This window comes from Misgurnus anguillicaudatus, chromosome 10 (assembly GCF_027580225.2).
Source record: "Misgurnus anguillicaudatus chromosome 10, ASM2758022v2, whole genome shotgun sequence".
Classification (NCBI taxonomy): domain Eukaryota; kingdom Metazoa; phylum Chordata; class Actinopteri; order Cypriniformes; family Cobitidae; genus Misgurnus; species Misgurnus anguillicaudatus.
Genome location: NC_073346.2, coordinates 18,314,190 through 18,333,020, shown reverse-complemented (window position 1 = coordinate 18,333,020; position 18,831 = coordinate 18,314,190). Strand labels below are relative to the sequence as shown.

The 18,831-nt window shown below is 39.3% G+C and overlaps 1 protein-coding gene across 2 annotated transcripts in view; it reads right to left on the bottom strand.

The window, feature by feature from the left end:
• The window catches only part of cd4-1 (CD4-1 molecule), a 109,072-nt gene that overhangs the window by 9,606 nt on the left and 80,635 nt on the right, over positions 1-18,831 (bottom strand). Inside the window, exons 5-6 of one of the 2 annotated variants that reach the window (XM_073872036.1) lie at positions 3,743-4,120; positions 1,240-1,491 (exon numbers count right to left, since the gene is read on the bottom strand). The exons of the other annotated variant lie outside the window; for it this stretch is intronic. Coding sequence (XP_073728137.1) covers positions 1,240-1,491; positions 3,743-4,120 — 630 coding nt within the window. The remainder of the gene's footprint in view (positions 1-1,239; positions 1,492-3,742; positions 4,121-18,831) is intronic. 2 annotated transcript variants of the gene reach the window in all.

The window sequence follows — 18,831 nt, the reverse complement described above, 5'->3', positions numbered from 1 at the left end:
ACAGTTATTTTGGTATTGGAAATTTTTCATTACTATAGTTTCACTAAAAATATCCTTTAGTGAGAATATGGTAAATGTGTGGTTATATGGTTATCCAACACAAACAATAGTAAAACTATGGTACATTTTCTAAGGGATGGGCGAATTGTTCAAGCAAACCTATACTAATGTTGCTACTTCGTGTTGGTTTTATATTTGATTAGTACAGTCAACGCGCTGATTATTTTAACATCTCATCTGTTTTGGCGGTGTTCGTGCACTTATTTGAGACTCACGCCGTTGAGTATAAACGGCAGCTTTACAACACCAGCCGAGAGAGAGCGTCCTTTTCATATCTACCCCTCGTGAATTTCCTGGTGCAAGATGACGACGGCAGCATGCGCGGGGCAGATCACTTGGCACATGAGATCAATGTAACGCGAGATATAAGCTTTTGAATGGCTCTCGCGGAACTTTGATGTCATAGGTTGATTTGTCTGCGCAGTGCATACAGTCGAATACATGTATACAATGCGTTTCGTGAAGTCCAGGCCAAATACAGATGCCCCTACACTCGTAATATATTCATTATTTAAAAACACGGCAATTTCTCTCTAGAAAGGTCTAAATCTCGAAAAAGCTAACAGTTTTCACACAAATATGTTATATAACAAATACAAATATAATATACTCACTGTGAAAGTTGTAGTGGCCTTGCCATTTCCTCACTAAATGAAGCGTTAGCTCGGTGCATTACACTAAGGAGAAAACATATCATATGCTTTTTCTTTGTATGCTGTAATTATTCAGATTTTCACTCAGTTTAACTTGAAAATGACTTTAAAAATACTTAAAAATGACTTAAATGTAAATATTTAAGTACTTACCATAACTTTATTGTAGAAAATGTCGATCATCAACTCCCGCGCACCCACACTGAAGCCAATTAATGTCAAGTGCATTCCCATATGTTTTTCTGGCTCAAACTCCGTTCAGTCAACTCAGTTTTTTCATTTGACATGATAAATTGGCTGAGCCGAGTTTAATATGTTTTGTGAATATACATTTTTGTTTTACCCCAATACCTTAAGTTTTAATTACCACAATGCAAATTTTTGTTTGGGGAGAATTATTTGAAAGCAATATGTTGAGTCAATACTTAACTTTCAGTTTCAACAATTTTTTAAAATATAATTTTTTACAGTGTAGTAAAAGCAGTGCACAATTTTGTTAAAGCTTTCTTTACTCTTTTTTTCTTACCAATCCGTAAAGCAATCTCTGAAAATGTCAGCAACTTCTGGTCGTCCCAGAGTTCACAGGTCCATTTGCCTTTGTCCTCCATCCTCACAGGGAAGGTCAGAAATGCTGAATGAGGAGATGAGCTGAGAAGGGGATGAGTGGAGCCAGATGGATGTCTCCATTTCACCTCATGGGTTGTATTATGTCCTAATGAGCATGACAGATTCACCCTTTGGCCTTCGATAAGAGGACTACGTGTAGCAGTAGATGTAACTAACAGGGAAGAAATGTGAGACAGTTCAGATTAGATCATGCAAAAAAGTTACTATCAAATATTGTTTATTCGCATTTTGTGTGTTTTGTGACTGCAGTAAGAAAGCTGTTCTAAATGGTTTAACATTTACATTTATTGTCAAATGTGATTTTAAAAGGCAAGTTTTTTAATAAATAATTACTTAATTTAGTTTGTTCTTCATACAGAGCCATCATATGGCTTTAAGAAAAGGAACACATTACATATATGATGCTTCTGTCTATTGTGAAGATTTTCAGGCTCTGATTCACATCCACATTCATTGTTTGAAATGAGAGTTGCTTGCTTAAAGGGGGGTGTAAAGCTATTTCATGCATTCTGACTTATTAACATGGTTTATGTTGAAATCCTCATGCTAAACATAAAGTTTCAAAACAAAAGCAGTAATTTCTGTGCCGAACGCACTTTGCCAGTGTTTGTTAAAGTTTTGGAAAGTTTTTCAAATATGAAAGATTCATACGTAACAATTTTGCTTTATTTCTTTTATGAGCAATTTCAGTGCAGGCAGTACAGTGGAAGTCCTTATGTGGGCACTTTAACCAAAATAGCACTGTACCATACAGCTGATCCGTCTTTCATAAATCTGATTAAACTAAAGACCCTTTGGATATATGAAGGATGCAATACTACTCTATGGGTACTCAAGATTAACATGATATGAGCATAAACACTTTGTGTAATGCAGTGGGGAACCTTCAGGGCCTTCTACGCCTTCAGAGAAGGCCTAAAAAAATTAATAAAAATATTTTTTATAATAATACTAATAAATAATAAAGTATTCAATAAAAATATGTTTTTACATGTTTAAATTTATATTTAATTTAATTTAATACATGTAATATATTTTCTCTCATCTATGTTCTAACGTTAAGCTTACTGTCAGGTTCATATCCAATCAGAATCGTCTGTCTCTATTAAGGCCCGGTAAACTGGCTCATTCATTGGTTAGGACTTCAAGAATCCCAAGGAAGGCCAAGCTATGTGTTTTGGTGTGGAGAGTGACGGGCAAATCGACCAATCACGCTTTGATTTCAAGTGGGCGGGTAAAAAACAAAGCATTGTAAGCCTTCATGAAGTCCTAATCATGCAACAAGCTGGATGCGAGCTGCCGTAAAACACCAAAGAAGAAGAAGTCCTAATCATAGACCGTCTAATGGCCCGAATCTCTGCGGTGAGAGTGGTTGAGGTAAATGGCAGAAAACGTGATTGACGTTGTGGCTAGTTTGATAGGGCTGAGGTAAAAACGAAATTACTTAAGCGGGTACTCGTGAAGAGCACAGCCGAGAGATGCGCGTGCAGCTGCGCTGCGCATATCAGACGTGAACACGAGAAAAATAATGGGTTTAATTATACTTTCACTTCCTGACAGTTTTACTTGAGGATAGTAATGACTGCAGACGACGCCGAATTACATACAATATAATTACCTAACTAAATCTCAGAGAATGCAAAAACATTCACCGGGGCTCGGGCTAGGGATTTTGCGAGCCCGCAAAATATAACAGTTATAAGCCACAAGGAGGTGCACTGAGAACGCAGGGTGCTATATTTCCCCTTATGAAAAAAGACTAACAAGCTATCCTACAGCTAAATATATATTTACAAAAAACAAAAATTAAATGCAAATGTACAGAGCAGCAGAGTCTGTATTTGTGTTTATCAGTTAGATTAAAGTAATTTTAAACTTTAAAACTGCATTTAAAGGCAAACGATGCCTATTCTGTAATTTAACTTTGCGTGCTCAGAATTTTTACACGTTCACTGTATGATTTAACGAAATACGAATAGCCTAGTATTCTATTCTGAATTTTAAAATTTATGAGAAACAAACTACTCTCAATTTATTTTGGTGTTTTTTCCCCCATGCTCACTTGTCTCCATTTTCCTGTTTTTAAGAATTAAGGCGGTGTAGTAAGTAGAACCTATCCATTAAATTTGTGACTTTCATTTATTGCGCCATGCGTAATTGCGCATGGAGAGGCATTTGCACTTCATTGCATATTTTGAAGGCCCAGCTGAAGTACTCACGGTTCGCCACTGGTGTAATGTGAGCTTTAAGCTAATATCTTTTGGTGAGCTACTCCTTTGTGTTCCACAAAAAACGGCATACATGTTTGGAATGACAATAAAGATGAGTAAACATTGAAAGAATTAAACTTTTGTCTGAACTGTCCCTTTAATGCAAATAACTTCACATATTAATTCACCTACCCTGCAAAACCTCCACCGTGATTTTCTTGCTGAAAGTCCTGCCTTCAAAGTTGAGAGCACAGGTGTACTCCCCCCTGATCGCCTCAGACACAGGCAGCTTAATGATGGACAGATCCTTGTCTTTCAACTCTCTCTGCTGGACAGCGATGGGTGCGTCCTTTGTGGGGATCCATTTAATTGTTGAATTTATATGGAGGGTGAGAACTGCTTTTAGAGGTTGCTGGTTTGCATTGCTTAGAGGACTGAAACTCCAGCTACCTCCCTGCAGATCGTCACGTAAGAGGTCCCAGGGAATGTCGTTGGATAAAGAACAAGGAATGTTGACCGAAGAGGAGTTGGAGACAGAAGTATAAATGGGATCTGATGGAGCGGAGAGATCTGGAAGATAAGAGAAGAAAACAGGGGTGTGCAGCAGAGTCAGCATTTGTATCTGTATTTGTATCTGTAACAGTATCAAAATTATTTGTATCTGTATTTGTATTCGGATGGAACTGGAAGTGGGCGGGTCTTAAACCGGAAGTTTGTCATATTGCATGAAAATGGCATTTTAAAGGCGGAGTCCATGATGTTTGAAAGCCAATGTTGATATTTGAAATCAACTAAACAAACACGCCCCTACCCCAAAAGAATCTGGACCTTCTGTTGATAGACCCGCCCCACACATACGCAACCCGGCATTTGATTTGATTGGCTATAAGTGTGTTTTGGTAGTCAGCCCGTCTCCTTTTCCAAACCGTTTTTCAAATATCGTGGACTCCGCCTTTAAATGCCTTTTAGCTTTTTATTATAATTATAACTTAAATAACTGTACATTTAATAAAAATAATAATAAAAAATTTTAATCAAAAAGACAATAACTTCTCGTTACTATTACGCATGGAAAGCAAACATCTAATTTTTAAAGCCTCATACAGCTTGTGCCTATATGCATCATTGTATTGTAGCATTAAAATAACAAACTTGAAAGCACATTGACAAAACTGTAGGCTACATCACCTTTAAACGTTTATTGTGTCTGTCAGCACAGTTCCATGAGACCCATTCTGTCTTGGGATAATGAGTGGGATGTTTTCAGAAAAAAAAATAAGTAGCCTACATTAATCCCTAGTCTAGCGATTTAAATATACTAATTAAACATCTAAAATGATCGTTATTTGTAAGTTTTCTGAGGGTGAAATATAACCCAATACTAAATCCACATGTCTGACATCTTGGTTTCGGTTTAAAAACATGCAAGAATTTGAAAATAAAATGCAGGACTTGCTTGATGTTTAAAGAGATATTAAGGGAGATAAAGTTCGGGAACTGATTTACGTAAAAAAGTTATTAAGATCAACAAGACTCACGCTTATAGACTTATAGATCCGAAACCCAACGCAGAGACATGCAAGTGCGCGCTCTATACACGCAATAGTTCAAAAACATCTGTTTTTACAAGAATTTACAAAAGCATAATAAGCATTACAACAAACTTGCTGAGCTCATTATTATCTATGTCCATATAGCGTTTGCGCCAACATATCGAATTGTTTAAAAAACTCTCATTAATCTTCACCTAAATAAATAAATAATCAGATATTCGTTTACAATTTTAAATAACAGTATTCTTTATTATTTAAAAATCAGTTTTGACTAAGGGGCTTTTTACACCTGGTCACTTCATGCGTTTTCTCTGATCGGATAGCTATCTGATCGTAAAAAGACCAGGTGTAAATGCCCTCCGAAACATTTTTGAGACGGATTTAAATCCGATCGCTCAAACCACTTCAGGAGGTGGTCTGGGACGCATTTCAGACGAAACTAGAGAAGTGTAAATGCATCTGGTTGATGAAACCACATACGTCAGCGCTTTACTCCTCCCAAATGTAAGCACGTCACTCGCAAGTAAGCTGGAAGAGCGCTTTATTGCCTTATGGAGTGATGACAGCGGGTAAAAAAGCTTCATAGAAGCTTTACAAGAGTCTAATGTCAAACTCAAATGATATTAAACAAAGAAATAAACGTTAAGAGAGAGTTTTGTGAATGCTTTTCCCGTCATGGACCTGTACATGAAATCACCGCGCTGTCACTATACTGCTGCGCTGTACTGCGTGCTTCAGCTCATGCCGAGCAAGGAGACGCGCGTCCCCTGGCCAACATACAGTACAACATACAGTAAGTGCCGCCTATTTTTGCATAAACGTCATCTTAAGTTTTTTTAAGGCGGAGTAATAAATAGTGTATTTGCATTATGGGAGGAGGTAAAAGATCGGATTCATATCCGTTTTGCCAAGATGCATTTATGTGGCCAAATGTAAATGGAACAGTTTTAACAAATCAGATAGCTATCCGATCAGAGAAAACACATGAAGTGACCAGGTGTAAAAAGGCCCTTAGTTCAAAACAAGCAACATGAATTTAAACAATAAGTTAATTAGAAATATTTAATCCAATTTTCAGTTGTTATTTGCTTACTTTATTTTAATTGCAATTCATGTCATAGTAATCTTCAGTTTAAATTTAGCTTTTAAAATTTTACATTTTCATATTTTTATCTATTTACTTATTTATTTTATATTCACCTAGATTCACCATAAAGCTTGCTTCGTCTAGAAGATCATCTACCGGATTCACACGGAGATATTTAAGCAATATCGCTCGAGTAGGAGTGTGATATAGCTTTTATACAACAGTTCGACGGCACACGTTTGAAAAACGAAAACTAGAAAATAACAACGGAGTTATTTTAAAAGCCTCTTTGTTTGAGAACTACTTCTTCCGCCACGGATTTGAGGGCGGCCAGAATGACAGGTAACCAGGGGCGGACTGGCCATCGGGAGTTCCGGGAGCAATCCCGAACGGCCGGTCCATTTCAGGCCGAACTGGCCGGAGGTCAAAAAGTTTTTTTTTTAAATGCCTGACCAGGCGCTCAGCTGCAGCGGAACGCTGTGTCTGTTTCAGACCGGGCCAAACCAATTCTTCAAATCTTGAGGGGGGATAAGAGCGGCCCCTTCCAACTTGGACTGATCCTCGTTTTTCCTCACATCCGATTGGCTCAAAAGCGCAGATCAAAAGAGTTTACTTTTAGTCAGGTTTGGATTCGTGTGAATGCAACATAGACAAGACGGTAAAAATTGCGAAAACAAGAAAAGAAGAGAAAGAAATGGGTGGGGCCTAAAAATAAAAATGTTGGCACAAGATTGAGGCAGCTAAATGCGCCAAATTAACAGACCTTTTTCGCAGTCAAAAGGACGCTGTGGCAGGAGGTGGAGATGAGGAAGGACCAGCAGCATGGACAGGACAGGTGCATAATTAGTGATGCATCTATTATACACTGAAATCATGTATATTTGCATTTAAATATAGGCATATATAAGGGATAATGTAGAGCGAGGCGGTTGTTATAGCGAATACAACCCCGACAGGCTTATCAGGACCCCACGCAAAACGGAGCTTGAATCAGCCTTACGGGGTTGTATTCACTATAAGAACCGCCTCGCTCTACATTATCCCGCTTATGAAATTGATGAAATAGCCTGCGTGCGCATTTTGGCAACAGAAGTGGTGTTGTTCCCCAGTGGTTTTTACGTGTTAGCAACTCAGTAAGTTTATCAAAACAGTTTTCCAGCATCAAAATGTCTGATAATTGCGTTTGGTTGCACTAATAATATATATATGGTCACTTTATATTTGGCCATCTGCTAACGTCTTCTATTCACTCCACTATAGTACAAGGATCTGGTAGCTGTGTTGAAAAACTTGATAAAGTCAACTTTTAAATATAACTTTCTCTGTCTGTGTTGCTTCACTGCTGATTCTTGCCATACTTCCATTGCCAACATGCGTGTGCAAACGTTTCCACGTCATCATTGTGTTCAAAAGTAAAATGGTCTAAGGAATCCCTGTATGTCTGTATATTAGCTGTTAAGGTCACTGATGGAGAGAGACAGGTTGATGATGACCCTTGCAGTCATATTGATGATGAGGAGGAAGGAAAGCAGAACAAGAGGAGGAGGAGAATGGAACCAGTACAAAAACAGTGATGGGTCAGTGTGCATGGCTGGGTAGGCAATCATATTACCCTGCTGGAAAAACCAGCATACCAGCAAGACCAGCATATGTTGTGTTTTGGTGCTGGTATGCTGGTGACCACCAGCTAAACCAGCATCAAACCAGCATAAATCCCATGCTGGTTTGATGCTGTTTTTTTCAGCAGGGTAGGTATATCAATCAATCAATCAATCAAAGCTTTATTAAGGACACACAAATAGAAAAATACAGCACAATATTACATATTTACATATAGGATAAAATGCAATAGTTCCACTTACTAGATTATAACCTGACTAAAGCACAAATTGAATTAAAAAAAGGAATTATTCTTAGTCATATTTATTACTGATGTTCTTCTCATGCATATGTATTTGTACAATCAGTAAGCAGAGGCAATGTCCAGCACAGGGGAAGCGGAGCCAGGGAGAGTTGAAAGTGAGTACGTACACACACAATCTCTATTTTATGGGACTGTATTGTAGTTTTTGATTATCTGAGTGGGTATAGAGACAGAGCGCAGTTATGCAAATTTGAAAACCACGCCCACCGGGGGGGAACGCAATCCAACCGTCTCCATTGACTTTGTATTGCGAGAAGCCGCCTCCTTGTCATTTCTGGCTTATAACAAAAAACTGAATAATGCCTAAAAGCTGCTATGTGACGATATGTACAGCTAACAAGCCAAAGAACCCAGAAATAAGTTTTTATAAACTGTTGAGCCGTAAAACCCAGTCTTTAAGGAGAATAAAGTGGATCGCCGACTACGTTTCCCCCTATTGGACGCAGTTCTACTAATAGAAATACTATGAAAAGTTGCCAGTATCCATTTTTGTGTCTTTAAATGCTCGTTTTTTGGGACGACAGCTTATAAAAACTTGTTTACAGATTAAACTTAAAAACAGAATAATACCTAAAAGCTGCTGTGTGACAAGGTGTACATCTAACACGCCAAAAAAAAAAAAAACGTTTTTATAAGCTGTCAACTTCAAAAAAACGAGCATTTAAAGACACAGAAATGGAAACAGGCAACTTTTCATAATACTACTATTAGTAGAACTGCGTCCAATAGGGGGAAACGTAGTCAGCGATCCACTTTATTCTCCTTTAAGACTGGGTTTTACGGCTCAACAGTTTATAAAAACTTATTTCTGGGTTCTTTGGCTTGTTAGCTGTACATATTGTCACACAGCAGCTTTTAGGCATTATTCAGTTTTTTGTTATAAGCCAGAAATGACAAGGAGGTGGCTTCTCGCAATACAAAGTCAATGGAGACGGTTGGATTGCTTTCCCCCCCGGTGGGCGTGGTTTTCAGGTTATGACGCGCTGCGCTCTGTCTCTATGTGTGAGTAGTTGTAACAATTTTATTACTCCAACTGACTGTACACATGACATGCTGGTAGTTAGCAGTATACTGTGACTTATGTGTTCGAGATTAGGTTTTGCTGACCTGGTTGTGTTTAGTGCAGTGGTGACTTGCTTATACAACCTGAGGAGGCAGGTGTTATCCTAAAGTTTCTTCAAGGTCTTCAGCATAATCTGATTCTCTTCATACCATAAAAACACTACTAGAATTAAAATAACTGCAAAAATCCTGCTCGTGCACCAAGGGCACTTGCGTAAAAGGCCTCTCCATCTTAAAGTCCTGTGGGCTGAATTTCAGTCCCAGTACGTCCCTGCAGGTAACACTATTGGCTGCTTTGAATCTCATATTAACTCAATGGACAGATTCGCCGTTTTTAAATATTGCTATTTCTTGGTCACAAAGTGTAGTTTTAAGATTAGTTCAGTTGAGAATATATATGTATTATATTTAAATCTACAGTCGATTAGTAAAGATAGCGCCTGTTTGAACGTTTGTTTAGTGAGATTCGGTACGTATGAGAACCAAAGCATGAGCGGATGTCAGTGTTCACTCGCCCCGCTGACCACCGCCCTCTCTGGGCTACATCTCTGACAGGGATTCCCTGGCTCTCATGTTGGCCTGATGGTCAAAAATTAGATCAAATCAGCAGTATTTGGTGTCATGATGGAACTATTACTTGTTTTCTTATTCATATTTAGTTTCTTTTGTGTTATTATTGTTTTGGCGCGAGGTAAAAGTTAATAAAACTATACTATATATTGTTACTATTGGTTTCCCATTTACTCTTAAAGGCAGGGTAGGCAGGAATTATCTAAAAAACTTTTTTACAAATTTGTTTAAACTGTCTTTATATACAAATGCACAACTAAAATGTAAGTACTCTGAAAAAGAGAGTACAAAACTCGAGTGTCCGTAGACCTCTCACGACTGCCCCAAACACAGTTAATTATTTCCATTCGGGACGAAACAAATGATTAGCTTGCGCGAATATCACTCTCTCTCGCGACCATGGCACCACCCGTTGCTGTGGGATCTGCCCAGACATGCGCACACCCGATTGATTTGAACGTGCACGAGGCACTCTAGGAAGAGCAAAATGGCAGAGAAAGTGCATTCACAACTCACAGAAAGTGAATTCAGAAGTCACAGTACCTGCATATCCAGTCAGCGAAGGCAAACAAGGCAAAAAAAGGAATAAACGAAGCAATCAAACGAGAGTAAATATCACGTGGCTTCCTCGAGTCGATGATGCGGTAGCGGTATTGTCTGCGGAGTGTAGTCCTCATCAGAGTCAACAATGCTTTCATCACGGAAACTCTTCCATGCAAAACACTGGCTTAATAGTGAGTACTAAAAGCCATCCTATCTGTTTATATTCCTAGTGATAAAATTAGGTGTATTATTACATGTGATTGTGACATGATGTTATTACATGCACCGCGCTCCTTCCTCTCCGCTTGTCTGATGTAAATCCTTCTACTAGCAAAGCTGTCGGTGTCGCACGTTCATGTGTTTTGGGGCATGGCTTTAGAAGAAACCCAGAAGGGAGGGGGTGAAATGAATGGAAAAATGAGCTGTGTTTAAAACAGTGGTGAGAGGTCTACAGACACTCGATTTTTATACTCTCTTTTTCAGAGTACTTACATTTTACTTATGTATTGATATATAAAGACAGTTTAAACAAATTTGTAAAAAAGTTTTTTTAGATAATTCCTGCCTATCCTGCCTTTAACGCGATACGAGCACTCGGTTATTATTAGACTTCGTTCTTGTCAGTACTATATAAAACTGTTTTTTATAAGTGTCAAGGTCTTTACACACCGGGACGTTTTTCGTGCGCGTTTATCGTCGACGTTTAACGTCACGTTTTTCTGCTTTCACACCCAAACGAATTTTACTGGCGCTGAGCCGAGTGAGGTGCAATTTCACTCCCTGGACAGTAGATGGCGCCTAATACAAAACAGATATATGCCGGTACACGGGGCGGCGCTGCGAGACGTTATGCGTCTGTTCTGACACTCACTTGTCACACAGAAGAAGAGAGCCACTCGCGTGTAGTCAATAACCATTCATATACGATTTTTGGTTAACGGGCAAACAAACAAACATGGCTCTTGAATAAATATATAATCTTTGTACAAACAATATCTCCGTGAACTTGAATACATTTTTAAATGAAATCTATTTGATTCGATTCTTTTATCATCAGTTAATATATCAGCATCTCCACATAAAAGTAACTATTTTTGATAGAACTCGTTATATCAAAATTAAAACTCTTTCACAAAATACAAGGTAATGGGTGATCCGATGTGTGTACTTTTAACAAATCTTTTACAAGCACTTTCTCTGTTAACAATTTTCTCAAATTTCCTGCCAAATGTATTGTATTTTGTGATTTGGCTAAAGATTTAAGATCATTTTTACCAATATACTCGTTTTATAGAGGGTGGGTGGGTAGAACAAGGAACCACCATTTTTGTTGTGCCCAAAAATGTTATTACTCCTGCAAATTGGTAAGTGTTGCCTATAAATATAATGATGCAATAATTAGGTATGTAGTTATTACAATAAGAGGTCAACAATACTGATGTACAAATATATTCATAGTGCCAAAATGTCACGTTATTTACAATTCTTTTTTTTATCAAACATTTATTTGTGTGAATGAACTGCAGTTTGCAATAACAATCAGAGACATGACAGTAAAACCAAATAAAACAGGATTCAGAAATGTTGGTCCACTCCAGAAAAGTCACAATGAATGTAGTGCAACTGAATGGTAGTGCAAATCAACATTTAGAAATTAGACATTTTCAAATGTATTTCTTAAACGTATAAACACTTAAAATACATAAGTAAAATGGTATATAATAAACATTAATTTGTGTGAACAAGAACTGGAGTGCAAATCAACATTTAGAAATTAGACATTTTCAAATGTATTTCTTAAACGTATAAACACTTAAAATACATAAGTAAAATAGTATATAATAAACATTAATTTGTGTGAACAAGAACTGGCAGAGCTGTAGAGCAAATAAGTCACAATGATAGAAGTCTAAGTGAACTGTAGTGCAAATAAACATATCTATGAAATGTACATGTTAAACTGTATTTCTTGAATGTATAAACATTAAAAATATAACTAAATATAAATGGTATATAATAAACATCTATAGGTGTCACCCAAAACTGGCAGAGCGCTACTTCTGTGCTCTTCTTTCTCTCTTCTGTGCTTCGCTTTCAATTTTTTCCCTTTAGCATCTTTTGATAAGAGGTACATCTCCAGAGGTTCGTCTCGGACTGTTTTCTTTTGTTTAGATTGGACCTTGTCACGGCTGGTGCTGGATGATCCTGAAGACGTGCTTGCTGGAGCCTCCTCACTTTTGCTCACATCATTTTAGCAGAAATATTGCTGTGAACACTGTAAAGATAAATTTAGTTTTCATCAGAAACAATCTTTCACACTGAGGGCCATGCCACGATATCCATGAGGTCAATATTTGATTACAAATGTAATTTAGATTCATGGTATTTTATCTGGCTGAACAAATGCAGCAGATGTTACCTAAACACAGAACACAAATTTACCTCCTAAAACCCCACCTTTGGTTTGGCTTGCATTTAAGATTTCTCCAAGCTATTTGGGGTTAGGAAAAAGCAATGAATATAATAACCAAATATTTTTCTTTGAACATGAAGCAGTGTAATTGTCCACTTTTGTGTACAACAGGTTCCAGTTACAAACAATGAAATACTATGGTGCAAACAACAAAACATGTGATGGTATGAAGGGAACATGACATGGTATGAAGTGTTCAATGTCAGTGCATTACATATCGTAATGCACCAATAATAATTTTTTATTACTTGCACAGTTATAATGTAGATTTGCACTACTGGTCTGTTCAATACATTAATGGACTGTCTATTTCATACTCCCTGTTCATTTGCACTGCTGGACTATTTGAATTGCATCGTTTGCACCCCTGTGTACTGAATATTAGAATAACTATTCACAATAACTTAAGCCATTGCACTCTTAACTGTTACAATCCAAATTCATTCATGCACTACTTAAATATTAATTTTTACTACTGTTCTGTTTAGTTTATGTACACATCCATTTGTACATTTCTGTAGATTATGTTCATAGTATTATGTTCATAGTACCACCCATAGTAAGTTGTTACATCGTATTACATAATCCTGCACCTATATGCAATTATTATTGATATCCTGCACTTTTTATACTGCTTTTGCACTTCTGGTTAGACCTTAACTGCATTTCGTTGCCTTGTGCTTGTGTAATGACAACAAAGTTTAATCTAATCATATGGCACACACAGCTATGTATTGTAATGTTCTAATATATATCACGTTACCTTCGAAATTCAGTCGATGATGTGAGGAACTCCGACACCTTCATAAACCTCCACAGCCTCGATGCATCTTCTTTGTGTTTACCTGTTCCACGTGCTCCGCAAGACCATTTTGTGCTTGAGCGCCGCCAAGTCGTGTTTTACTGGAACTTCAGCAGCGCCAGGCACGTGAACAAAAGCGCCAATCTCATTGGTCGGCCAACTTTTAACGCCCCGCGTCAAACCAAAAAAACGCGTCCGAGGCGTTTTTCTGAAAATGACGCTTTTGCGCGTCGCGCTTTTCGCGTGGGTGTGCGCACTCACATTGGCGCTCGTTCTTGAGTCACGAGACGTTAAACGTCGACGATAAACGCGCCCGAAAAACGTCCCGGTGTGTAAAGACCTTCAGAGAGATGTTTTTGCATGCTGCTTATAAATATACCAGTGGCGATATCTCATAACATCTTTTAATAATCACGTCGCGATTAAATAAATGATCAATGTCCACATTTAAAAGCTGCGGTGCTTACCCGCAGTTCCACGTTTTTTTCGCGTTCTGATAAGAGATATATCTCCAGAAAAAAATGAGTGTTTACATTCCTCTTTCCAAGTGTCCACATGAAATCCCATTAAGTTTAACGTAACATCCAAGAGCGCTGATCTTTGACGGAATAATAACTTGGTATTCACAGTAGTGCTGCAACGACGCGTCGACGTCATCGATTACGTCGACTATGAAAATACGTCGACATGCGTAAAATGCGTCGACGCGTCGCTGTTTACATTCATTTCTCTTAATGGAGGCTTTTGCTCCTGGCAGTGTTATCCATACATTGATTTGTTTGTGTGCGCCACAAAATCAACAATGGCCGCAACATTTAACGTTAAATTTTTATTTTCATTTAAAACGTCTTCATTTATTGTTGTGCGCGCTCGGTGGTGCCTCTCTTGTGCACGCGCGCTCTCTCTCTCTTTCTCTGCGTGAAGCCCCTAGACAGCGCCTCTCATACATGACACTGAGTGAAAGAATTAAAAGTTGGCTGTGTTTTGTACTTGCATTTTCACGTAAACGTCAGATGTTACTGGCAGAGAAGACGACTGATTCGAGTTTATCATGAAAGATTAGCAGTGTTTTCCCACACAAACAGGTTATGTGCTTGTGCGCGAGCTCTCTCTCCTATGCCCGCGCATGCCTTCTGTAGTAACTCTGTGTAATGGCAATTTTTTAATTTGAGCCGAATTGTGAGTTGTCATGCCACAGGGTTGAAGGTTGCTGCTGCCAGCACTTATTCAGCCCCACTCGCGTAAAATGCCGGCTTTAAAAATGTTAGCGCAAGACGCACGGGTTGCTTTTCAAAGCGCTCGCCTGTGAACACGAGTTTAGATTCAGATGCGTCTGTATTTGAGGGCGTTTGCCGCGCGTCTAGATGCGCGACCTGATACGAACGGCCACTTAAATGAAAATGAGACAAATAATGAATGATCTATGAATAGTTATATTATTCATCGTCTTCTGATAACAAAAACTTATTTGATGCAAAACTCATCAGTTTATTTAAAACGTTTCATATGAATATAATGTTTTCTTAAGTAAAACAAGTCCATTCAATATTTGTTCTTTTATGAAAGGTATTTGGCAATGTACATGATCCAAGTACTAAAAATTAAGATAAGGATTTTTTATTTTTCCTCCTGTTCCTCTGCATACTTGCTAAATCTTGCTTGTGTATTCTGTATATCAGGAGTTTCTAAACTTTTTCAACCCAACAGGTAATCTCAAGACCCACCATTTTTTTAAAATAGAAATATAGGGGAAAACACAAACACATTTGTTCCCTTTTAGTAGCTTTTGAATATGTTTAATTGAATAATATAAAAATACCTTATCTTAGGGCTGCAAGATTAGAGCAAAAATCATAATTGTTTACTGTATTTGCATTGATTTGGAAATTATCTATTTAAAAAAATACAATGAATTGCAAGGATGCAGAAAACAGTTCACTATTGCACACTTATGTATATGCTACTGAGGATTTAACTGTATTATTTTAATATAGTCAGTCATGAACTAAAGTGGGCCGGTCTAAGTCATGAAACTCCATGGGCTGAAAATGAGTCCGACTCCGGCCCTGGGTGGTTTCCATTAGCTTAAGCTAGGACTAGACCTTAGTTTAATTAAAAAATATAATTAGTTTAAACAAACATGCTTTACTAAAAACATTACTTGTGTGCATTTTGAGGCCAAACTAAGGGCACTGGTGTATTTTAAAATATGTCAGTGCAAGATGTTTTCAGTTTGGACAGCTCTTATATTTATTTTAGTCTAGGACTAGTCTAATCCCTGTCTGGGAAACTGCCCCTATATATCTGACAACAGAACAGATAATATGTGAAAATAGCATTCAGTTGTGTTAAAATACAATAAAACAAACAATAACTGTCAGATCAGACAGAGAGTAGAAAACAGATTATCCAACAGATTAAATAGCTAATCAAAAAAGAACACTGTATTAATAATAAAAAATAGTCGTTAGACTAGTCGACTAATCGGAAAAATAATCGCTAGATTAGTCGACAGAAGAAATAGTCGTTAGTTGCAGCTCTAATTCACAGACTGATTTACGAGCTAGTGAACTAATGAGACACACGGAGAGTGATTCAAAACAGCGCGTTTGTGTGTGTCCGTGTGTGGGTGCAGTTTTTTCATTCAGCAATGAGCCTGTTTAGAGGACCTCCATTCACTAGGTGGCGGAATGATACGAAAGGTGAAGCGGTTACTGTGCCGTTATCAGTAGAATATTGCACACCTCTTAGCCAATCAGATTCGAGAACCAGAAAGAACTGTTGTATAATCATGAATATTTTATTATCAGAGTGCAGCATTTTATCCATTTTTTTTTTGGTCTTGTGTAATTAAATAAAACGAAAAAAACTAAAAGGGTATTTTTTTACATCTGGGTTTAAAGAAGTTTGATATTAGCAGCGTTTTTAAGATTTTAAACTAATTCCAAAACAGCTTGCGTCTCTAAATAAGGGACGCACAGAAAATGTCACTCATGTCATTTTATAGATTGCACTCATTCACTTCATACACATTTCGTGCTTTAAGAGGTTTATAATTTAGAACTGTTCCAGTAAAACGTCTCGGTTACGGATGTAACCCTCGTTCCCTGAAGGAGGGAACGGAGACGTCACGTTGTGACCGACGAATTGGGAACTCGTTTAGAGAGACCAATCTGCTTCATATACTACTAAAACGCCAATGAACTTGGCATTGAGATATTTGCATAATGCTGGCGCCGCCCCGCCAGGTGCCTTTATAAGCAGCAGGTGCAAATAGGGAAATTAGCTTCTTTTCGCTGAGAAAGCCGGGAGAATGTGACCGGTCGATAAACAGCAGGGAGCAGCCCTGTGGCGACGGGACGTCTCCGTTCCCTCCTTCAGGGAACGAGGGTTACATCCGTAACCGAGACGTTCCCTTTCAGTCGGTCACTACGACGTCACGTTGTGACCGACGAATTGGGAATCCCTACCAAAACGCCACTGAGGGCTGACCTCTTCCAGTGTCTGCGTAAAGCCCTTCGGTTCCACTTAAGGAGAAGGAGAATTAGGTTTTAAGGCAGAAGGCCGGGCACTAGATGTTCCTTTAACCCCACAGTAGTGCCACCGACTGGGAAGCGCCCTATCTGAGCGGTATAGGAACGCTGCAGAAGCCGTTAAGGGCTATAGGGCTATAGGTGGGCGAAAGTCAACCGTAGTTGAGGAATAAGACAGCCTTAGCTGTGTAAGCAAAGCAGTGCTCTGCTGAAGGAAACGTGGGCTGGTAGGATTAACCACACGGAATAATACTCACAAAGGAACCCGATGGGACACAATGTGGAGCCCAAGCCAAACACCTAGGTTCGTAAGAATACATCTAGTGAAAGGCTGACAGCCAATGCTCCGCAACAAAGGCTGCCAAGGCAGCGGAGGAAGAGCAATTCAAACCATTACGCATTTTTGCTCTGATGGCCTTCCATACTGAAAACTTAATTTGGAGCCTCAGTCGGAGGCTGCAAGCCGACTTGCGAGTCTGCTCTCCGTGCCCTCCCTGGTGAGGAAAGAACATGAGAGGATACAGGCTCGATATGAACATTGTAAAATCTAATGAACGTACAGTATTAGGTGTCGCCCAACCAGCAGCTCTACAGATGTCTGTTAGCGAGGAACCACGAGCGATAACCCAAATGAGGCAACACTCCGTGTGGAGTGCGCTCTCAAATTAAAGGGGCAAGAAATACCCTGAAGATTATAAGCCAGGGCGATAGTATCAACTATCCAATGAGACATCCTCTGCTTAGTGACAGCTTTCCCTTTCTGCTGGCCACAACAAACAACGAGCTGGTCTGAGGTCCTGAGGCTTTGCGTGCGAACCACGTAGAGTCGCAGTGCGCGTACGGGGCACAACAAAGCCATGGTTGGGTCTGCATCCCCCGGGGGCAGCACTTGCAAGCTCACCACCTTATCTCTGAAGGGAGTGGTGGGAACTTTGGGCACGTAGCCTGGTCTGGGTCTCAGTGAGACAGCAGGACCAAACTAAAGGCACGAATCGTCAACAGAGAATGCATGTAAATCCCCTACTCTCTTCATGGAGGCCAATGCTAGCAGAGTCAGAGTTTTCATTGATAAAAACTTCAGACTCGCAGACTGCAAAGGCTCAAATGGGAGACCTGAAGGCTTCTTAAAATGTAATAACTAAATCATGCTGGCCAACTGATCTGCCGTAGATAAGTGAGTGATGAGCAGAAATAGCGGCGATATCAACTTTAATGGCGGAGGGGCAGCCTACCATCTAACCTATGTTAAAGATATAAAAGCACAATGTTAAAGGGCATTCTCTGGGGTCCTCGCGTTGCGAAGGGCACCGGGTGACGAAAAGGTTTCATTAAGCACGTAAGCCCATCTTGTGGACGGTGCTCGAACCGCGTCGATGGTGTTAGATACCGCTTGCGATAAATCACCTAAACCTTGCGCGCGCTCAACGACCATACATGGAGATCCACAGGTCGGGGCGCGAGTGCCAAATGTGCCCCTTCCTTGAGAAAGAAAGTCCTTCCTCAGGGGAATCTGCCAGGGAGGGCTGTCGCGAGGAGCATTAACTATGAAAACCAATTCCTGGTCCTCCAGTACGGACGATTAATAAAAGGCTCTCCCCGTCCTGCCTGACTTTGCACAGTGTCTGCGCAATAAAGCTCACTGGAGAGAATGCGTATTACGCACCCCCCGCGGCCAGCTGTGTGCCAACGCATCCACGCCGAGGCTGCCCTCGGTTAGTGAATAAAATAGGCGAC